At 47.0% G+C, this 23,782-nt stretch overlaps 1 protein-coding gene across 5 annotated transcripts in view; it reads right to left on the minus strand.

Annotated features, from left to right (window-relative positions):
• RABGGTA (Rab geranylgeranyltransferase subunit alpha) overlaps positions 1-18,154 on the minus strand; it is a gene marked incomplete at its 5' end in the record, with an annotated part of 36,722 nt that extends 18,568 nt beyond the window's left edge. Inside the window, 6 exons of one of the 5 annotated variants that reach the window (XM_080979783.1) lie at positions 6,352-6,549; positions 9,222-9,409; positions 10,303-10,424; positions 13,276-13,386; positions 14,467-14,526; positions 18,021-18,154. In XM_080979783.1, coding sequence (XP_080835909.1) covers positions 6,352-6,549; positions 9,222-9,409; positions 10,303-10,424; positions 13,276-13,386; positions 14,467-14,469 — 622 coding nt within the window. Of the gene's footprint in view, positions 1-6,351; positions 6,550-9,221; positions 9,410-10,302; positions 10,425-13,275; positions 13,459-14,466; positions 14,527-16,683; positions 16,801-17,835; positions 17,946-18,020 lie in introns of those variants that run through there. The other 4 variants (XM_080979785.1, XM_080979784.1, XM_080979786.1 and 1 more) reach the window with 4 other exon arrangements.
• Positions 18,155-23,782: the final 5,628 nt, after the last annotated feature.

A 23,782-nucleotide genomic window follows, 5' to 3' on the forward strand; every position in this document is an offset into this window, starting at 1 on the left:
TATTATTTACAGGGTGATTACTTTCGGTGGGCATTTGGTCTCTGAGGATAATACAGGAGAGCGTTCTTCACTTTCGTCTGCTGCCTACATTTCATCTTAGCGAATATTCAAAGGTTATTTTAGTGTTTGTGTAACCTACAATGGAGTTGTTTTACCTCAACTTGTTCTTTTTGAAGTTATATTTTGAGGAGAATGGAGCTTATTTCTATTTTTATGTGGTGGACCCCACAGCAATATCTCCTAATCGGTCCAGGTTCAAGTTTCTAGTATTGATTGCCAATCGGAAGGTTGGTGGTTTGAATACCTGCAATGGGGTGAGCTCCCATTGCTCTGTCCCAGCTCCTGCCAACCTAGCAGTTCAAAATCACACCAGTGCGAGTAAATAGGTACTGCTGCAGTGGGAAGTTAAACGGTGCTTCTCTGCGCTCTGGTTTCCGTCATGGTGTTCTGTTGCGCCAGAAGCGGTTTAGTCATGCTGGCCACATGACCCGGAAAGCTGTCTGTGGACAAATGCTGGCTCCCTCGGCCTGAAAGCAAGATGAGCGCCACAACCCCATAGTCGCCTTTGACTGGACTTAACTGCCCAGTGGTCCTTGACCTTTTTTACCCAAGGACCACAAACTGCAAGTGAAGTCTGTTCCTCCCGTCCCTGGAGGGGATTTGCAAGGATGATTTACCCTCAATCATCCTTGTTTTTCCTCCGCCAACCATCTCCCACTGTTGTGGGGGCTGCCTCCATTAAGGCAGAGTGCAACCAGAAGCCTGGGGGAGCCACTTTTTGTGGTCCCATGACTGGGCTGCATGGATTCCTGTCGAACCTACTGAATACTTTTTATTTATTCCAACAAGCATTTCTCAACCTAAGTTTTACAGCCTTTGTTTTACAGTTTCGCCTGTGTTTACCTTTTCTATATTGCATTTCTTGTACACGAGCTGCATATAAATAGTTTTATCTATTTTAAAGCCCCTGATGAAGACAGTGCTGGCTCCATGCTTGTTCTACAAAAGTTATTACTCACGTTTCAGGTACGCCGGAGACTAATCCTGGGATTAAATCTCCAACATAGAACGGGAGGTAACGCTCAAGAGCCGCTTGAGAAACAACAACACGAAACCTATCTACTGGAAAATTTGGTGTATTAAAAGACAATGAAAAAAATCTTCTCTGACAGGAGATGTGAAAGGACTGCCATTTGATGAAGAGAGTTTTTCTTTTTTCTTAAAAATTAAGGCTGTGTACACAGCATACATTTAAAGCACCCACCCAATGAATTCTGAGAACTGTAGTTTGTTAAGGCTGGGAAATGCAGCTCTGTTGGGTGTGTGAAAACTACACTTCCCAGAATTCTTTGTGGGGGAAGACGTGCTTTAAATACCGGAAAGTTTGGTGAATGGTCACAGAAATTGGACAGCAAGAAATATTTGAACATACAATTGGCATCAGAAACCCACAAAATGTTCACAATTGTGCAGGCAGACGAAGCTGTAACTCGAAAGACAATGTATGAGTGGTTTAAATGTTTCTGTGAAGGGCAGCAAATGTTGACAGAGTTTGTGACTTATTGATGCGGGATCGGCGTTTGTGCTTCCGAACGACGGCGGAAGAATTGCATATTCCGTGTGAAATTGTTCTTGAGGTTACTGAGTTGTTCCACCCTCCATATTCTCCCGATCTGGCCCCACCGGATTTCTTAATTTTTCCAAAACTGAAATCTGCACTGAAAGGGCACAGATTTCCCAACATTTCACATGTCCAAGCTGCTGTGACGAGACAACTGAAAGCAGTATGAAAAGAGGACTTCTCCAGAAGTTTCCAACAGCTCTACGAACGTTGTCAACGCTGCGTTGTATCAGAGGCCTACTTTGAAGGCCTGTAAGGCATGCATGTTCGAATATTTCTCACTGTCCGATTTCTGTGACCATTCACCGAACTTTCCGGTCACACCTTGTATATGATGGTTAACAACCTTGAAAGCAACTATAAAACCACTTAAATGCTTGAGACACAGCTGACTTTTCCAAGGACTTTTTGAAGTTCACCTGTTGGGGTTGGAAGTTTGTGCCTGCCTCCTCTGCCTCCCCCCCAGACCCGCCCCATACCAAAACAGCCTGATTATTTGCCTTCCCTCATAAACTGAAACTTCCAAGTTGTAGAAACCACCCAGAGTTTCTTGCTGGCCCATGACAAAGCGGAAACCGCAAAGATGCAGCGGTTTGGCTTTTGTTCATTTCTTGATCCTTCGTTTAAGGGGGTGTGTGGGTCCGCAGGCACCACAAAAGACCAGCCGAAAGGAGGAGGGGCAGAATCGAGACTAGACTGCATGGGAAAGAGGCCAGCCTCTCTGCACGGGATTGTCAAGAATAATTGCATTTTAATCCTGCCGTCTCTCAAAAGTACCTCAGGGCTATAGGTGGGGTTCTCCCCTCTTCCTGGCTTCAACCTCACAATAAACCTGTGAGGAAGGGCAGGATGAAAGTGAGGGACCCAAGGCCATCCAGCGAGCTTTGAATGTGGGCCTTTCCATTCCTAGTTTGAAACTCTTAACCACTACACCGGGTTTTGGATAACGTCCACCTCTGGGACCAGATCATCCCCTGTCCTGAACTGCGACGTTCCCAAGCAAATTTTTCTGGCCTCCGCAGGTTATGCTGGGGGCTTCCTAATTGTTGTTATTGTTAAATTAAAAGAGGACTGCAGTTGGTTTTCACTTGGTACACCGGGTGCTGGTGGTGAAGGTTTCACTTGCGATATAATTAGGTAAAGATAAAGGACCCCAGGAGGGAAGCTGGTGGCGCTGTGGGTTAAACCACAGAGCCTAGGACTTGCCGATCAGAAGTTTGGTGGTTCGAATCCCCGCAACGGGGTGAGCTCCCGTTGCTCGGTCTCTGCTCCTGCCAACCTAGCAGTTCGAAAGCACGTCAAAGTGCAAGTAGATAAATAGGTACCACTCCGGCGGGAAGGTAAACGGCGTTTCCGTGCGCTGCTCTGGCTCGCCAGAAGCGGCTTAGTCATGCTGGCCACATGACCCGGAAGCTGTATGCCGGCTCCCTAAAGCGAGATGAGTGCCGCAACACCAGAGTCGGCCACGACTGGACCTAATGGTCAGGGGTCCCTTTACCTTTACCTAAAGGACCCCTGGATGGTTAAGTCCAGTCAAAGGCGATGATGGGGTTGCGGCGCTCATCTCGCTTTCAGGCTGAGGGAGCCGGTGTTTGTCCCCAGATAGTTTTCTGGGTCATGTGGCCAGCAGCACTAAACCGCTTCTGGCGCAACGGGACACCGTGACAGAAACCAGAGCACACGGAAACAACGTTTACCTTCCCACCTCGGCGGTACCTATTTATCTACTTGTGCTGTTGTGATTTCGAACTGCTAGGTTGGCAGGAGCTGGGACAGAGCAACGGGAGCTCACCCCGTCATGGGCATTCAAACTGCCGACCTTCCGATCGGCAAGCCCAAGAGGCTCAGTGGTTTAGACCACAGCGCCGCCCGTGTCCCACACTCGCGATATACTGCCACCTTGCTCTGGCCCTCCAACCAGTCCTGAGTGATGTATTAATACATCGCCTGGGCCTTGTGCTTGTTGCCCTTTGACCCTGAAAGGCAAGAAGAGGAGATAGCCTAGGATAGGAGAAAAACACCTAGCATAGAGATCTGCATCTGTCCAGGTGGCCCCTTGTTCGCGACTGCTCCATTTCTGAATCCTTCCTTGTGAGCCGCAGGGAGTTACCCACCCTCGTCTCTGTCTCTCTCTTGGCTGAGCTGGCTCCAGGCAAGGCTCCCACGCCCCAGCCCTGTCTCTCAGGCCAAACAAAAGCGGCTGCGGGAGACTTCAGGCCGTGAGTGGCAAAGAGGGGCGACGCCTCCATCTGATCCGCTTGGAATTTCACCTGCCCAGGTGAGGGCTGGGTCTCCGGGGAAGAATCCCTGTGTACACTTTTTACTCATGCCGAAGTCATCGCCGTGCACCGCCTTCGATGCGCCCAGGACTGTCAAGAGGGTACGGCCACTGTGATTCATGGACTCACACTCCCCGCCAGCGCTGGGGGGGGGGGGGAAGAGTTCTGGAGCCCTTGCTGAAAGGGCCGCACCTGCTTTCAAAGCCTCCTCTTCCAAAACTGGGAACAGGGCCCAAGAATCTTGCCTGCCCTCGCTCCCAAAGCAGGTTTGCTCAAGCTGGCGGGCTTCTGGGCGTCGTAGGACTACAACTCCCATCAGCCCCAGAGAGAAATCTCAGCCCGAAAGCTGCCGCTGTCATAAGAAGAGGCTTGCTGGTGATCTTTTTCTTTTACTTCTTTATTCTTTCTTTGTTCTTTTTTCTGATATCTTTCATTTCACTGCTTTATTGTGAATAGCATTTTATAGAGGTATAAATAACCGTAAATATGAAAAGAGACAAAATATTCTCTAATTTTTTTCCCTTGGTTAGATGCATTTTCTTTTGTTGTGAATATGTATGTTTTCTAATTTTTACTTAATAAAAATATTAATAAAAAATTTAAGAAAAATTAAAAAAGAAAAAAGAAGAGGCTTGCTGGATGAGGCCTGCCGGGAAACCAGGAAGAAGGAGTGCTTAGCAGTGGACGAGGCAGGCTGATATTCTGAGCCGAGGATGTAGCTCAGTGGCAGAGGGACTGCTCTGAAAGCAGGTCTTAATTTCAATAGCCAGTTAAAAACATCGGAGGCAGAAGAAAAGGCCTATTTCAGACTGCAAGTGTCTCGGAATGGGAACTTGCCTCCTCTCCTTTGTGAAGTGCCATGCACAATGACTGCAACAGTAAATTGATAAGAAATTGGGAGGCAGAACTCAAACTTTGAAACTCCCTGCCTATTGACATCAGGCAGGTGCCTTTGCTGTAGGCTTTTCGGAGCCTGTTTTTGTTTAGCTAAGCCTATCCAGTCTAAAAAAACAACAACAGGTAAAGGCAAAGGACCCCTGGATGGTTAAACTTGACAATGGGGTGTGGTGCTCATCTCGCTTTCAGGCCGAGGGAGCCGGCCTTTGTCCACAGACAGCTTTCCGGGTCATGTGGCCGGCAGGACGAAACCGCTTCTGGCGCAACGGGACACTGCGATAGAAACCAGAGCGCACGGAAATGCCGTTTACCTTCCTGCTGCAGTGGTACCTATTTATCTGCTTGCACTGGTGTGCTTTCGAACTGCTAGGTTGGCAGGAGCTGGGACAGAGCAACTGGAACAGAACACTGACATGTGCTTTTACGTTGTTGCTTTTTAGAAGGTTTTAGATAGTTGCTTCCAACTGCTGGTATTTTAAACTGATTATTTCATTTTTATATTATTGGCGTAAACTGCTTTGAGTTTGCTTTTGCTTTACAGTCAAGTGGTACAAAAAATTAATGAATTAAATAAATGAAATAAAACACCACCACAATTCAGAGCCTCTCAATCCCTCTCTCTCCATTTCCAAAGATCCCAGCAGCACTGTAACTTTCATTCAGTCGTAGAATTGTAGAGTTGGAAAGGGGACGCAAGGGTCATCTAGTCCAACCCCCGGCAATACTGGAATATTTTGCCCAAATTGGGCTCAAACCCATGACTCTGAGATTAACAGCCTCTTGCTATACCAACTGACCTATCCCAGCTATTATCCAATGTGACACAGCAGTTTAGGAGCCCATGATCAAGAATCAATAAAGATCTCTATTTGGGGGCAATTGATGCTTTTGAATGATGGTGCTGGAGGAGACTGTTGAGAGTCCCATGGACTGCAAGAAGATCAAACTGATCCATTCTGAAGGAAATCAGCCCTGAGTGCTCACTGGAAGGACAGATCCTGAAGCTGAGGCTCCAAGACTTTGGCCACCTCACGGGAAGAGAAGACTCCCAGGAAAAGACCCTGATGTTGGGAAAGATGGAGGGCACAAGGAGAAGGGGACGAAAGAGGACGAGATGGTTAGACAGTGTTCTCGAAGCTACCAGCATGAGTCTGACCAAACTGCGGGAGGCAGTGGAAGACAGGAGTGCCTGGTGTGCTCTGGTCCAGGGGGTCACGAAGAGTCGGACACGACTAAACGACTAAACAACAAAACAACAATTTGGTGGGAACTAGTCCCCAAGCTTGCTTTCTTTCCTCCTCCCTCCCAGTTCCTTTTTCCTCTTGTGTGGTGTCTCTTAGACTGCAAACAGGACTTACCACCAATATCGTGCAAGACACTCTGGGAGCCTTTTTCCCCAGCTGTAGAGCGGGATAAAATTGCTTTTCAAACAGCATGCCTCCCTATGGGGACTCCTCCCACCGACTCCTGCCATGCCAACCCGACAATAGGAGGAACACCGAATCACTTCCACGCAGCCCGGTTAAGGAGCTTGTGATTTCCTTCCAGGCCCACCTTTCAGCAGGATTTCCTCCGTGATCCGGCCTTGCTGTTGGGCATCGGGGTAAAGCTGCGGGAGGAGGTGGCTGCGATAGTGCCAGGAGGAGTAGTTGGAGAAGTTCCGGGTGATGAGGCTGTCGCTGAACGCCAACTCGTCCTGGGGGGCGACCTCAGACTGGCGCACCACGAAGCGCCGGTAGTCCCAGCAGTGAACTGCAGGGGGCAGGAAAGAGAAAGGGGAAAGAGGGGCGGGAGGGTCAAAGGTCAGCCTGCCCAATTGCCCTCCTCCCCAAAGGCACTCTGGCTTGGGAAACCCAGCCAGATGGGTGGGGCATAAATTACTATTATTATTGTTATTATTATTATTAGCTGGTAATCTGATCACACAGACCCTGGGACTCTTAAGAGCATGAGAAGAGTCTGCTAAATATACGTCCCAAGGCGATTTAGAGACACGCCCTTTGAGACAGCTACGGTTTTTGGAAAAACGAGAGCACACAAACAAGATTGAAGAACAGTCCGTGAGCAGTCGGAGGAGGAGTACTAAGAGGATTGGAAGAAATTTAAAGATTATTTAGCTAAATATGTTAAGATAACATAAACAGAATTCCTTGCGAGTACCAGACAGGCCTAGGATTTCAATTCGTGATGTTGTAAAATACTATTGTTAATGTTAAAACGAGAAGAAAGAAAGATTGACTAAGTAAATTTTATGGGAAAATAGTTTCGGAAAACTGTTACAATGGAGTATAGGGAAACTCAGCTGGGGGATTTGAGGAAGTCATTCAACAATGTTAACAAAAGTGGAATCATCATAGCAAGGAGAAAATGTTTGTCTGTTTGTTTTTGATTTTTTTGTATGTTATAAATTGGAAAACGAATAATTTTTTTTTGGAAAAAAACCACACAAGATTGAAGAGCAACACAAAAGGAACACAAAAGCAGAGATGCTTTTCTCTGGCTTAAAATATATTCAGTTGCTCCAGAAGAAGAAGAAGAAGAAGAAGAAGAAGAAGAAGAAGAAGAAGAAGAAGAAGAAGAAGGGTTTGGATTTGATATCCCGCCTTTCATTCCCCTTCAGGAGTCTCAAAGCAGCTAACATTCTCCTTTCCCTTCCTCCCCCACAACAAACACTCTGGGAGAAGTATGACTAGCCCAAAGTCACCCAGCAGCTGCAGGTGGAGGAGCGGAGACGCGAACCCAGTTCCCCAGATTGAGGAACCCCGTTCCTCTTAACCACTACACCACACTGGCAGGTGGTGTGTCATGTTTGGACTGTTCCACTGAACCGAAAGCCCTGCTCCCAGGTTACTGGGGAGCAAGCACTTGACATTGTGGAGACTTTTAAGAGGGAAAATCTCCTGCAGAACAGTGTGACCGGCTGGGTATATAAGGGATTATGAGGCAGTCTCTCTCGGGCAACCTTGTTCTCAGCTGTGCAAGCATCTTAAGGGGGCAGGTGATCAGTGTAAAGGAATTAACATCATCTCTCTCTCATCCTGCCGTGGCGATTGTTGGTGGGATGGAAGACAGTGTTAGAAAATGACAGCTGCACGAGTTATTATAGCTAGGAAGTGGAAGGGGCAAGCAGAATATAAAATGGAAGAATGGTATAAAGAGGTGGGGGATATAATAATAATAATAATAATAATAATAATAATAATAATAATAAATTTATACCCCGCCCATCTGGCTGGGCTTCCCCAGCCACTCTGGGCGGCTTCCAACAAAATATTAAAATACTGTAATACATCAAACATTAAAAGCTTCCCTAAGCAGGGCTGCCTTCAGATGTCTTCTAAAGTTTGGTAGTTGTTGTTCTCTTTGACATCTGGTGGAAATTAACACATGCCATTAAGGTAAGACGGGGAATATGTAGGAGAAATGATTTTGAGGATGTATGGAGGGTGTTTGTAGAATTTGCACTGTTAAAACGGAGAGGGGTCAAACCATCGCAAGAGGCATTAGAATTCTGGGAGGTTGGATAGTTACAATGGAATGGTCTCGGTGGTGGGGTGCACGTTTTTATTCCTATTTATTTATGGTTATTACTTTGTCAAAATAAAATAAAAATAATTAAAGGAGAACAAAAGAAAAGGGGGGGGGGGAGAAACTGAGGTGTGAAAGCTAGGAGCTAGATGTGGAAACAAGAAGAATTACTGACAAAAGAAGAATGGCAAAATAAATTAATGGGCTATGCAGAATTAAGATAACATAACAGGAAGGATCCTAAACCTGCGGGACCAGAGATTCTCAGAGGACTGGAGTAAATATGTGAATTATTTGAAAAGCAATTGTAACAAACAGATTACGCTAGTAGGACTGTAAAAAGTTTTGTAAGGAGGATTATGCGAAATATTGCAGAGAAGATTATGAAGAGAGCTATTAGTTAAGGATAATTAAAAGTAACAGAGAAATTAAGAAATGTAGATTAAGTGATAAAGACAGAAAAATCTTCAGATGCGTTTGATGGAAGTCCAAAATATTGTATAAGGTAAGAAAGTATGTTATATGACTTTTGGAAATTATTTGTAAAACTAATAAAAAATATTATATAAAAAAAGAAAGCTACGAGCTAAATCACACCTTAAACCTAGTTATGATGGAAGTCATCGGATAAGAAAGGGCGTTGAGGGTGAATAATGGCTTCGTTTGGGGGACAAAAAGTATTAAGAGTTACTCGGAGGCAATTTTACAATCGTTTTCTTTTACAGGCTGTGGAAAGTCAGGGGCAGGAATGGGCCATCATGGGATGGTAAGAAATGGGAAGGACCCCTAAGGCCGTCTAGTCTGACTCCCTGCAATGGAGAATCTCAGCTAAAGCACCCATGGCAGATATATGGCGTTAGAAACAGAATGAGGTGAGGAGGAAGGAAAAGGCCTACAGTTGCGTTCGTCGCTCTCCAGGAACTTGCTGCACAGCTCCAGCTCACGGGCCCAATCCGGCTCCGGAATGTGCTCCATCACCCAGCAGCGGTGGCGCCACGTCCCATAGGATTTGGGGTTGACCCGCAAGCAAGATTCCAGGAAGGACAGCTCAGTCTTGCAGAGGCCTTGCATCTCCTCTGGGGTCCTGGCACAGAGGAGATAATAGTAATAATAATATTAATAATAACAACAATAATTTATCTATACCCTGCCCATCTGGCTGGGCTTCCCCAGCCACTCTGGGCGGCTCCCAACAGAATACAGTCATACCTCAGGGTGAAGTTGCTTCAGGTTGAGTGCTTTCGGGTTGCGCTCCGCGGCGACCCAGAAGTAACGGCATGCATTACTTCCAGGTTTCGCCGCTTGCGCAGACGCTCAAAATGACGTCACACGCATGCGCAGAAGCAGCGAATCGCGAGCTGTGCACGTGCAGACGCACAGACGCGGGTTGCATTCGCTTCAGGATGCGAAGGGGGCTCCGGAACGGATCCTGTTCGCATCCAGAGGTACCACTGTAATAAAAACACCATAAAACATCAAACCTTAAAAACTTCCCTAACAGGGCTGCCTTCAGATGTCTTCTAAAAGTCAGATAGTTGCTTATCTCCTTGGCATCTGCTGGGAGGGCGTTCCACAGGGCGGGCGCCACCACAGAGAAGGCCCTCTGCCTGGTTCCCTGTAACCTCACTTCTCGCAGCGAGGGAACCGCCAAAAGGACCTCGGCGCTGGATCTCTGTGTCCAGGCTGAACGATGCGGGTGGAGACACTCCTTCAGATATACTGGGCCTTTGAGGCCATTTAAGGCTTTCAAGGTCAGCACCAACACTTTGAATTGTGCTCGGAAATGTTCTGGGAGCCAATGTAGGTCTTTTAGGACCAGTGTTATGTGGTCCTGGCGGCCGCTCCCAGTCACCAGTCTAGCTGCCGCATTCTGGATTAATTAGTGTGTAGTCACACCTTGCTTACAAAGCTCCTGTCGCCCTATTTCACCCCCTTCCCTCTCCCTCTCTCTCTCTCTGCTACTCTGACTCCACTCACTCGTCCTGCAGGTGAAGGAAGATCTCCCGGCGGAAGTTCCAGAGGGTGGCAAAGTCTGGGTTGGCGCCCAAGATTTGGCTGGTCAACTCCAAGGCTTCCTTGTCCAGCTGCCCCAATTTCCTCTGAAGGAGAAGAGAGAGAACACACACGTGTGCTTGTCAAAGCTGGAGTCCAACAATGGGAAAAGGAGTTTTTATTTAGTGTCATTCGCCCAAATTCAGCAGCTGCTTTCTACGCCAACTTTTCACCGCCGGCTTGTGGAGGTAACACTCCGCTTTGCGAAGGCAAACCTCACACCAGACGTGCAACAGTATGTCAAGGAGCATTGCTTTCCCTGACCTTTTGCCTTCTTGGCTAGAAAACAGGGTTTTCCCCCTGACCTTTTTTTTTTAAATCATATTTTTTATTAATTTTAATATATAAATTATAAAATGTACCACAAAGCTTATCACTTATACAATCATTTTAGACTTCCATCAGCACCTCTGATGATCCACCGTTTTCACCACTTCTTATGCATTTCTTAACTTTATATTGCCTTTACATCTCTTAACAAATCATCCTCCCCCTTTCTCCATTTTTGCAATACTTCCAATAATACTCCTCACAAAACTTCTTGCAAACCTACAAAAGTCGTCTGATCTTCACAAATACTTTCCAAATAGTCTGTAAATTTACTCGAGTCTTCCGTGAATTTCTGGTCTCGCCGGTTTCGAATCCTTCCTGTTAGTTTATCTAATTCTGCATAGTTCATTACCTTCGTCCTCCATTCTTCAATCAACGGTAACTCTTCTTGCTTCCATTCCCCCCCCACCCCCCGACCTTTGGTCCTTTCACAATTTGTTTGTTAGACATATCGCTTGGCTGGAGCATGACGGGGGACACACAGACATAATCAAGTGTTGGGGGAACATCTGAGGGAAATACCTGCTGACACGTATATTTGCTAATGCTGGAAATGTGATTAGATGGAAATAGGTTAAGTTCAGGGTGGTTTCACTAGTTTCCAATTGTTGACTTCTGCCAATAAAAGAAGCCTCAGCAGAGCTAGCCGGCAGCTTGCTTGGAGAATGCTCGCCAGCGTGCTTCTGAACAGCTCACCTGCATCCAACCTCCTGTAATCTCCGTTATTCCTACACTGGCTGAAAACTTTTCTATTCTGCCTGGCCTATGTAGGCGATTAAGAATATCACCCTTCGATTGGGGTTTTTTTTCCTGTGGCGTTTCCTTTCTATTTCTCTCTCTGTTTTATTTACAGTGGTACCTTGGGTTACATACGCTTCAGGTTACAGCCTCCGCTAACCCAGAAATATTACCTCGGGTTAAGAACTTTGCTTCAGGATGAGAACAGAAATCGCGGGGTGGTGGCGCAGCAGCAGCAGCGGGAGGCCCCATTAACTAAAGTGGTGCTTCAGGTTAAGAACAGTTTCAGGTTAAGTACGGACCTCCGGAACGAATTACAGTGGTACCTCGGGTTTAGTACTTAATTCGTTCCAGAAGTCTGTACTTAACCTGAAACTGTTCTTAACCAGAAGCACCACTTTAGCTAATGGGGCCTCCTGCTGCTGCCACACCGCCGGAGCACATTTCTGTTCTCATCCTGAAGCAAAGTTCTTAACCTGAAGCACTATTTCTGGGTTAGTGGAGTCTGTAACCTGAAGCGTATGTAACCTGAAGCATATGTAACCTGAGGTACCACTGTAAGTACTTAACCCGAGGTACCACTGTATTTTATTGAGATTAGCTTCTTTTATCTTACTCCTGCAGCCGATCGGAAGCCGTGCCTTGGTTTTCGAATGGTTTCGGGAGTCGAACGGACTCCCTGAAAGGATTAAGTTCGAGAACCAAGGTGCTACCTGTATTCCATAAGGGTGAATTGATGTTTGTTTATTTCCCCCTGCAATGCAGGAATCCCAACTAAAGCATCCATGGCCGTTGGCCATCCAACTTCTGCTTAAAAACCTCCACCTGAAGGTCCACCACCTTCCACTGTTCAAGAGCTCTTACCCTCAGAAAATTTTTCTTTTGTTTAGTCAAAATCCCCTTTCTTGTCATTTTAATCCATTGATTCAGGTCTTACCCTCCAGAGCAGGAGAAGACAAGCTTACTCCATCCTCCAGGTGATAAAACCCCTGAGATGGCGACCATATCTCCTCTCAGTCTCCTCTTTTCCAGGCTAAACATACCCAACTCCCTCAACCGTTCCTCATTAGACCCTCGATCATCTTGGTTGCCCTCCTGCTGGTGGTGCCTTTGTGGAACTGATCCATGACAGGGTGAGCGGCAAGAGTCTTGATAGTGCAAGGATGGAAGAATGAAGGAACCCCGACAAAAGAGCAGTGGCAAGAGAAATTGACGAATTATGCAGAACCGGCCAAAGTGACTTACAAATTGCGAGACAAGGACAACTGTGACTTTAAGGAGGAACAGGAACTTTTTACAAACTACAGTGGTACCTCGGGTTACATATGCTTCAGGTTACACACGCTTCAGGTTACACACTCCGCTAACCTAGAAATAGTGCTTCAGGTTAAGAACAGTTTCAGGTTAAGTACGGACCTCCGGAACGAATTAAGTACTTAACCCGAGGTACCACTGTATCTAAAAAGACAACAAAATGAACTGGACTCCCTGGCAGGTTCTGAATAAACAGACACAAATGTATTGGTTGAGAACATGATGGATAGATATGTAAGGATATGTACAATTTTATAACATGCAGAGAAAATATGTGAAGAGAAATCAGGGAGAGGAGCTGAGGGAAGTCCTTGGTGGGGGAAAAAAGGGGAGAAAAACAATGTATTTGATTATATGGTTTGATAATTTGTTTTGTGGAAATTGATCAATAAAAAAAATATTTAAGATTCATGACAGAGTGAAGGCTGGCTTTGTTTGAGGACGGAGAATGGAGAGAAGGTCTTTGCACACCTGCCTCACCTTCTCTGCCCCTACGACTCTGCCCATCCTTTTTACCTTCTCAAAGATGGCTTTTGTGGCCGTCACGTATTGGCGCAGCTTCTTCTCCCGCTCAATGCGCTTGGCTTCTGCCTGCTCCTCTGTCGTTTTAACCTTCAGCCTGCCGTGCTGTTGAGAAAACAGGAACCCATCTTTTAGTGAGGCAGTTCCTACATTCGGCAACTCTCTGGCCATTGACATTTAAGTAGGTGCCTCTCCTACGCTCTTTTTGGAGCCTGCTAAATTTTTTTCTCTGCTCAGTTGACATGTAGTTTTCAGTTCTATTATGTATTTTGGATCTCTTGGTTTTGTTTATATTTTGATTTTTTTTAAAAAGAAAAAAAAACTTGCTTTTAACTTTGGACTTTTCTCGACAAATTTCTGCTCTTTGTGAACAGAAACTCCTATTTACACTTAAGCAACCTCCATATTCTGTTAAATAAATAAGCACAGTAAATAATGTGATAGGAATTTTATGGTCTTAGATATATGGTAATGTTCATAAGTGTACCAACCAAGCACATACATAGATCAGCACAGGAAGACCGACCTGGAACCATTTTAAGTCCTAAACTGAGCAAATGTTTTCTCTGCAAGGTCAAACTGGAAAAGCCTCCTCATTGTCTTTTCCTTCACAAATCCTGTCTTAAGGGTATGTCTGTGTTTGAATAGGGTGTGAGCCTGTGACCTGGCCCAGGAACTAAGTATTTATCACTACAAAAGAATGGCCGGGCTCCCCAGGCAATCCAATCAAGCAACCTGCCAGACAGGAGATAAACAACGACAAGAGAAAAACAACATTCAAATTTCTGTTTTAGACCACCTTTTCTGTGATGTAGGTATGATGTATCTGAGGGGTGGTCTTAGGTTACACCCCTTCTGTGATGTATGCATAATGTTTCTGGGGGTGGTCTTGATCTACAGGGTGGCAATTTCAAAAGTCTTTATAAGGCCTTGCACGCCATTTTTCTGGGTCCTTCCTCTCTCCTGCAGGTGAGGGGAGCACCCTGTTGCAACAGATCAATAAAGACCAAGCCTACAGGCTGCTGTTTTGCTCCAAGGAATCCTGGTTGGTGTCTTTGTTTTTGTCCAAGGGAGCCCTCGGATTTTTCCGTTAACAATAATAAACAAAATAACAACAGACTATAGAAAATGCCCGGGAGGGATCACAGAAAGAACAAGACTCGCCAACCTCTGACGGCTACTCACCATATTGACTGCACAGCAAAAATGACTCCAACAGGCAAAATGAGGAGTTAATTATGTATCCTGGGGGGAAACAAATGAAGGTGAGTAAGACAGGACAGTGATGGAGCCCACCTTCAGATGCTATTTCTTTTCCTCTTTATTACAATTTGAAGCCCCACTCTTCTATTTCAGAAGGAGTTGATTTTAGAATGCATTTCAATTAATTGATTGTGATTTTACGTAAATTGTGCTACTTTTATTGTTGTTAGCCGTCTGAGCCCGGCTTTGGCTGGGGAGGGCGGGATATAAATAAAATATTATTATTATTATTCCACTGAGCTTAAGGTACGCTTGATTCTCAATGCCCCCCCTCTCTTTCCACCCTGTGAGGCAGGTTGGGCTAAGAGCGACTGGAGGCCCAAGGGTACCCTGTAAGCAGGAATTTAAACCTGGCCCTTCCCAGTCCTGGACCAACACCCCTAACCACGGCACCACCACTTATAATCCCGGGACTCGCTCCTGTCCGTTGAAGTGTGCGACCCATAGCTGTCAGCTTACAGATCTGAAAATAAGGGACCAGCAGCCTCGGAAATAAGGGATCAGCAGCCAAAATAAGGGATTTTCTGGGCACAGGTATGTTCAACTTCTGAGCCCCTCTGAGCCAAAGGCAGAAAGCCCAGCCAGCAGCCAAACGAAGCCTCATCAATAAGGGACAGCAGTAGGACATGGCGCTGGGATAAGGGACTGTCCCGCCAAATAAGGGACACTTGACAGCTATGGTGCGACCACACAATGGCATCTTGCGTTTTCCTTACAACTGTCCTGTGAGGGAAGAATAGCCAGGAATCACAGAACTGTAGAGTTGGAAAGGACCCTGAGGATCATCTAGCTCAGGGGTCAGCAAACTTTTTCAGCAGGGGGCCGGTCCACCATCCCTCAGACCTTGTGGGGGGCCGGACTATATTTTGGAAAAACATAATGAACAAATTCCTATGCCCCACAAATAACCCAGAGATGCATTTTAAATAAAAGCACAAATTCTACTCATGTAAAGACACCTGGCAGGCCCTACAAATAACCCAAAGATGCATTTAATATATGGCAAAATATTGCTCAAAAAAAGATATGCTAATATGCCTAGATTAAAATGTGAAGTACTAGATGGAAGAAAAATTAGTAAGATAATAAGAACATATAGATGATTTGAGAAGGTTGCAGAATGCAAAGATTACTGTAAATTGTATAGTGTGGAGGAAATTGAGTGGGGGCGGAGGGAAGTGGGAGGAAGGAGAAAAGAATAATATGATGGATTGAGGAAACAGAAATGTAAATGTATGGGGGGATGGGGAGCAAATGGTTTGGTTTTGGTACATCTGTATTTTAAAGTAATATGTGAAAACCAAGAAGAAGAAAAAAAATAAAAAATGATCTAGCCAAACCCCCTGCAATGCGATAATATGTAGCTGGGATTGAACCTGCAACCTTATCAGCATCACGCTCTAACAAAACGAAGAAAGCAGTTTTCCCATTATGGGAGGATTTGAGTATCCTTGTCGCCTGCAACTGATAAGAATGACGCACACATCGTTCGGGAGAGCAGTCCCCCGTGGAAACTTTTGGCCAAACTGTTGCCTTCCAGAGGTTTTGGACTAGAGCTCCCATCAGCAACACCTGGAGGGCACCTGGTTGGCAAAGGCTGCCTTGCAGTGTACCAAAGCCATCGCCGGCACCTAGCACCTGTGGGCAGATGTTGCGGCCACAACTACTGATGCTCTCCAGCCCCATGAGCTTTGCTTTGTGTGCCGCTCCAAGCAGCGGGGGCGAGCTTCAGTTCCAGTTGCCCCTGATGCCCCGGGCATCATTCTGGGCATTATGGGAAATAATAAGGGCTGGGTAGGCTAAGTTGGGGACGCGGGTGGCGCTGTGGGTTAAACCACAGAGCCTAGGACTTGCCGATCAGAAGGTCGGCGGTTCGAAGCCCCGTGACGGGGTGAGCTCCCGTTGCTCGGTCCCTGCTCCTGCCAACCTAGCAGTTCGAAAGCACGTCAAAGTGCAAGTAGAAAAATAGGTACCCCTCCGGCGGGAAGGTAAACGGCGTTTCCGTGCGCTGCTCTGGTTCGCCATGCTGGCCACATGACCCGGAAGCTGTACGCCGGCTTCCTCGGCCAGTAAAGCGAGATGAGTGCCACAACCCCAGAGTCGGCCACGACTGGACCTAATGGTCAGGGGTCCCTTTACTTTTACCCTTTTAGGCTCAGTTACCCAGCAGGTGGTAGGAGGTGGCGATGCTTCTGAATACCAGTCGCTGGAGACTGCAGGAGGGCTCTTGGGCTCAGGTCCCGCTTGCGGGTTTCCAGAGCCTGCTGGATCAGGCCAGCGGCCCACGTAATAACAATAAGAATAATACTTTTTATTTATACCCCGCCCTCCCCAGCCAATGCCGGGCTCAGGGCGGCTAACAAGCAATAATAAAAACAAGTTGAATGAATACAACTTAAAAACAAAATTAAAATACAACATTAAAATATTGAAACATTAAAATATTAAAATGTAGCCTCATCACAGGAGGAGAAAGGAAAGGAAAAAAGAGAGGGGGGGGGGAATCAAATTGGCTCCAAGCCAAAGGCCAGGCGGAACTACTCAGTCTTACAGGCCCTGCGGAAAGAAATCAGATCCTGCAGGGTCCTGGTCTCATGAGGCAGAGCGTTCCACCAGGCCGGAGCCAGTGCTGAAAAGGCCCTGGCTCTGGTTGAGGCTAATCTGACTTCCTTAGGGCCCGGGACCTCTAGGGTGTTGCTATTTATGGACCTTGAGGCTCTCCGTGGGGCATACCGGGAGAGGCGGTCCCGTAGGTACGAGGGCCCTAGGAGTTTCTGGGACAGCTTCAAGGGCAGCCCCACATAGAGCGAATTACAGTAGTCAAGCCTGGAGGTGACCGTCGCATGGATCACCTAGTCCAGCATCCTGTTCTCACAGCAGCCAACCAGCCAGCCTTCTCCTCCATGAATTTGTGGCAATCCGCTTTATGGCCATCCAAGTTGGCCATCAGTGCCTCAAGTGGCAGGGAGTTCCACAGGCTAACTGTGCAGGACACTAGACCCTTTGCTTGATTGGAAGCCCAAGGCAAAATGGCATTATTTCAACAGCATAGCAGCCCTTTTTCTGGGCCAACAAGCCAGCCCAGGTGATGGCCACATGCAGCCCCCCTCTCTGCCCTGCCCGTTTTAAATCGCAACATGGGAACAAGCAGGAGGGGTCGCCTGGGAAAGGCTTCTGTGCACCTGCCACCCCTTCAGCCTTCCCTCCTGGGTGTACAAATCACCCCTCTGCTTTCCTGAACAATGCACTGAAAATGCAGTTAAAGGCAAGCCAAAATCAAAACAAAACCACCAGCACTTTTGCTCCTCTTCCTCCCCACCCCTCGGCAGGGGTGAAAATGGTCTCTTCCGAGGAAACCTGGCCAAGCTCCCAAGGGGCGAGACCATCCCGAAAAGGCCCACGGGGGTGGGCAGGGTGGGTTTCAGGAAAAGGCGCCGCTGGGCTAATCCGAGAAGCCTCTAGGGGGCGATACCAACCCGGCACGGAGGAGAGGGGTGGATATGGAAGCGGCCCGGGCCGCGTGGTCTCGTCCGCAGCGACACAGCAAAGCAAGGCTCGGCACCAGAGGGCGAGTCCAACTGGGGCGGAGCGAGGAGGGCGGGGGTGTTGCGGTGTGTAAATAGAACGTACCATTGCCGCTCGAGGAGCATCGAGTTGAGTCCTCCTGAGCGGACGGAGCGTCTCTATTCTTAAAGGGGAAGCTCTATCTCTCTCTCTCAAAGGGAAGGCCGTGGGAAGATCTCTTGCGCAGGCAAGAGATATATATCCTCCACGATGGTCTATTGATGTTTGTTTACATTTTCTTTTAGCTTTTAATTTCTTTTTTACTTTTATGATGTTATGATTGGATTTGTGTTTTTATATTGTTGCAAGCCTCTGTGATATACAGTATTTTAATGATGCATCGGTATATAACTTTTTCAAATAAATAATTATTTATAATAATCAGAATTGTTTTATGTGGCTCCTAATAGCAATTTAGAGAAGGGAGTCTCTGCCCCAGGCTGGTTGCAAGCAGAGGAGTAGCACTGAGGTTTTCCAAAGCGACTACTCTATTCCGAACTTAAAAATGGAAAGTGAAATGCTGATGGTCAACAAAAGGGGCTTAAAGACATTCTCAAGGCACTTCTTTTAAAAATGCAGTATAAACGCGGATAATTGGGACACACTGGCCTGCGAAAGCTCCAGTTGAACAGCCTTTACCAAAGGTGTCGTGGACTTTGAAGACGCAGGACGCAAGGGAGAAACGCGCTAAGAGGAAGACACGCTTGGCAAATCCACACCGTGATCAGCTCCTGCTCAGAAACCAACGTCCCAACTGTGGAAGGACGTGTGGATCCAGAATAGGCCTTCACAGGCACGGACACACCATTAAGACGATATGCATGAAAGACAATCTTCTTGTTTAGTCGTGTCCAACTCTTCGTGGCTCCATGGACCAGAGCACGCCAGGCACTCCTGTCTTCCACTGCCTCCCGCAGCTTGGTCAAACTCATGTTCGTAGCTTCGAGAACACTGTCCAACCATCTCGTCCTCTGTTGTCCCCTTCTCCTTGTGCCCTCCATCGTTCCCAACATCAGGGTCTTTTCCAGGGAGTCTGCTCTTCTCATGAGGTGGCCAAAGTCTTGGAGCCTCAGCTTCAGGATCTGTCCTTCCAGTGAGCACTCAGGGCTGATTTCCTTCAGAATGGAGAGGTTTGATCTTGCAGTCCATGGGACTCTCAAGAGTCTCCTCCAGCACCAGAATTCAAAAGCATCCATTCTTCGGCGATCAGCCTTCTTTATGGTCCAGCTCTCACTTCCATACATCACCACTGGGAAAACCATAGCTTTAAGTATACGGACCTTGGTCGGCAAGGTGATGTCTCTGCTTTTTAAGTTGCTGTCTAGGTTTGTCATTGCTTTTCTCCCATCTTATTGGGCTATAAGTGATTGCTAAGGAAGAAAGGAGTTACAGGGAACCAGGCAGAGGGCCTTCTTGGCAGTGGCACCCTCCCTGTGGGACGCCCTCCTGTCAGATGTTGGAGATAAAAGAATTACACAGATTTTAGAAAACATCTGAAGGTAGCCCTGTTTAGGGAAGTTTTTTAATGTCTGACATTTTATTATTTTTTTATATTTTGCTGGAAGCCACCCAGAGTGGCTGGAGAAACCCAGCCATTTGGGCGGGGTATAAACAATAAAATTATTGTAATTATTATTAGGGAGAATGTATGGGCAGGGGCTCCTGGGTTCTTTGCAGGGAAGTAGTTGGCTCCACAAGTCAGCCCTACCACTGAAATAAAGTTTTTGGATCACGCTCTGGTGAGGAATGGTTTAAAAGCAACAGGATCCTGCAGGTGTTTTCAGAAACCCAACAGTTCTCTGGAAAAGTATGAGTTTCTGTTGTCCCCGTTTTCACCCGAAATCTGCCCTCCCTGCTGTGACACAGCATGAGCGTGACATTGTCAAGGGTGAATAATTGTTCATAATTGCTGCTTTTAGTGGGTGGGTGCTGGTGTTAAGCTGACAGTAAAAATGTTGCAGCAACTAAAAGAGACTCTGTTTTAGGCATATTAAAAAAAAAAAAAGTTTCCCTTTACTTGACCTCTTCAGAAAAGAAACCACAAGATATACCAAAATCCATGGCAAACCTACTTGCCATGAGAGCGAGTGTGGTGTAGTGGTTAAGAGCGGTGCACTCGTAATCTGGGGAACCGGGTTCACGTCTCCGCTCCTTCATATGCAGCTGCTGGGTGACCTTGGGCCAGTCACACTTCTTTGAAGTCTCTCAGCCCCACTCACCTCACAGAGTGTTTGTTGTGGGGGAGGAAGGGGAAGGAGAATGTTAGCCGCTTTGAGACTCCTTCGGGTAGTGATAAAGCGGGATATCAAATCCAAACTCTTCTTCTTCTTCTTCTTTACCCCTGCTTATTTTCCGGCCTCCTCTTAGATCATCATTCTTCCGAGCTTAGCCTCAGAATAGCGTATCAGTGACAGAACTTGGTTTGGGAATATGTAATGTACTGAAAAATGCAATGCCTCTGAGCATGCACGGAGTAAATTTTGCAAGAGAATACTATTACTTCAAGTGTTTATATTCCACTTCTAATCAGAAAAGATTACAAAGCGGTTTATAAAGGAAATAAAATAAAATACAGTATATAAAACAATTACAAACTAAATACAGGCTAAAACTGACAACCCAGTGAAATGGTGGTGGTACAAATAAAATTATCATCATCATTAAAACATCAAAATCCATAAAATTGGATTCTGTTTATTCAGTACATTTCCAGTCTCTCAATAGTCACACAAATATCACATCCATAAACTCATTCATACCTGAGTTAGCCTACATCTGTAAACACTGACCCAAGCTCACACTCTCAAACACATTTTCAACAATTACCAGTTCCAGCAATGAGGAGTCACACTTCACACTGCTTGGTTTTAGGAGAGATCAAGTCCCCAAGTTACATGGTCACACAGCATTATTTTTCAGAGCTGCTTCTTAATCACTGAAGAGTCTTGTGGCATCCAGAAGCTTGCCACCATGGTCCTATAAAATTTATCATCTGATTCTGCATTCCTAGACCTAATTATGGTACATAACAGTAAGCCCCACAGAACTCAATGAGATATTTTCAGGAGATGAGTATTTGGATTGTGCTGTGAATCTCTTTGGCCAGACATCGTTTGGTGACAGGATTTCCCAGTCTGGGGAAATCTGGCTCAGAACTAGGTCAAAATAAGTGAAAACAAAAGAGTTGAACTAGGATGATGAGTTATATTCCTTAAACTGGGAACACCCAGGGGCTAAATCTGTCTGAGTCTAGAGAATCCCGACACCCTGTAATTATAATTAATATTATTTCATCCGGGCCACAAGATTAATGGCTTTTTTTGGGAAGAGAATATGAGACACCTGGATCTGCTGTTTCTGAGCCTGGGAGGAACTACAGGTGTACCTGTGTCTAGTGACGTATCTAGGTCTCTGCCCCAGAGATTCGGTGCCGGATCCTGGTTGAAGGTGATACGGAAGGGGGGGGGGCATGTCTTCTTCACCTCCTTCTTCGCTACAATATATCCATTTATTTCCAATTCTCAATGTCAAAAGGGACTAAAATCTATAAAATTCATAGAAAATCAATGTGCCAATTTGCTCAATTTCTCTAGGACTCCATGACACCTCCCCTGTCCTCCATAATCCCTCAAGCAAGGTGTCAAGACCCTAATCCTGTCAAATCACTCTGCCAAGCCTTTCCTCCGGGCAATGCCAGGTGGCAGACCATGCATACATGGACCATTGTCTTCTCATCAGGTACCGTATTTTTCGCTCTATAGGACGCACTTTTTCCCCTCCAAAAATGAAGGGGAAATGTGTGTGCGTCCTATGGAGCGAATGCAGGTTCCTTGGCTTCTCAGCGACGCGCCTGTCCTGGAAGCCGGAGGAGGCACTGCGCCTTCTTCCTCTCTGCGCAGCACCTCTCCTGTGAAGGAGAGGCACTGCGCAGAGAGAGAGAAGGTGTAGCGCCCCTTGAGCGACGCGCCTGTCATGCGAAGCCGGAGGAGGAACAGAAGGGACTCCTTCTGTTCCTCCTCCCGCTTCGCAGCGACGCGCCTGTCCAGCGAAGCCCGAGGAGGAACAGAAGGGTCTCCTTCTGTTCCTTCTCCAGCTTCGCCGAAGGGGTGCTGCGCCTTCTCTCTCTCTCTGCGCAGCGCCTCTCCTTCATAGGAGAGGCGCTGCGCAGAGAGGGAGAAGGCGCAGCGCCCCTTGAGCAACGCGCCTACCAAGCGAAGCCGGAGGAGGAACAGAAGGGTCTCCTGTTCCTCCTCCCGCTTGGCAGCGACGCGCCTTTCCTGGAAGCCGGAGGAGGAACAGAAGGGTCTTCTTCTGTTCCTTCTCCAGCTTCGCTGAAGGGGCGCTGCGCCCTCTCCCTCTCTGCGCAGCGCCTCTTCTGTGAAGGAGGGGCGCTGCACAGAGAGAGAGAAGGCGCAGTGCCCCTTCAGCGAAGTGTCCTGGCTTCTGCTTTAGCCCTGCGCAGCCTCTTTGGGCAGGGGGAGCCTTCATCCCGCCTCCCTGAGGAGGCTTGGCGCAGTTACCCCAGAAGCCAGAACAGCCGCACGGTATCCCAGAAGCCAGATCCCTCTTGCTGTTCTGGCTTCTGGGGTTCAGAATAATTTTTTCTTGTTTTCTGCCTCCCATAACTAGGTGCGCCCTATGGTCCGGTGCGCCCTATGGTGCGAAAAATACGGTACTCAGGATGTGCCTATCTGCGCATATCTCCAGCTCTGCATAATCCCCCCTCCCTCCTCCATATGTTAATCCTGTGTAACCCAACCTCTTCTTAATGTATTCATGATGTAATCTGTGTAACCCAACCTCTTCTTAATGTATTCATGATGTAACTAGGATGTATTTTGCACTGTATTCTGGGACATGGAGGGAAATTTCAAAAGTTCATGTCACCCCTTTCTCGCTGTTCAATCTCGTCTTGATCCTGTTGCGCAATAAACTTGGATCTTCTGCAGTTTGCTCCTGTCTCCGGCTGAGCTCATTTTCTTCCGCAGGGACCCGCGGACCTAGTCCGACGAGCTGGGTGGCAGAGTAGCCCCGCACCCAGATTTTACCGTAACAAAGGAAACGGGGAGCAAGCAGGGATATAAATCACATTTCCTTATATCTGCTATCATTTCCATGCCAAGATGAGGGTGGCACAGCAACACAGGAAAGCTTAATCCTACACACTAAAGGAAGTGGCCCAGAATTCATCAAGTTACTATACTTTAAACACTTTCCCCCTCCATGCTTTGTAATTATGCTGGGTCTAAGGTACGGTTGTTGTTGTTGTTTAGTCGTGTCCGACTCTTCGTGACCCCCTGGACCAGAGCACGCCAGGCCCTCCTGTCTTCCACTGCCTCCCGCAGTTTGGTCAAACTCATGCTGGTAGCTTCGAGAACACTGTCCCACCATCTCGTCCTCTGTCGTCCCCTTCTCCTTGTGCCATCCATCTTTCCCAACATCAGGGTCTTTTCAGGGTCTTCTCTTCTCATGAGGAGGCCAAAGTCTTGGAGCCTCAGCTTCAGGATCTGTCCTTCCAGTGAGCAGTCAGGGCTGATTTCCTTCAGAATGGAGAGGTTTGATCTTCTTGCAGTCCATGGGACTCTCCAGAGTCTCTTCCAGCACCAGAATTCAAAAGCATCCATTCTTCGGCAATCAGCCTTCTTTATGGTCCAGCTCTCACTTCCATACATCA

This window comes from Podarcis pityusensis (genome assembly GCF_964106645.2).
Source record: "Podarcis pityusensis genome assembly, chromosome: 13".
NCBI classification, from domain to species: domain Eukaryota; kingdom Metazoa; phylum Chordata; class Lepidosauria; order Squamata; family Lacertidae; genus Podarcis; species Podarcis pityusensis.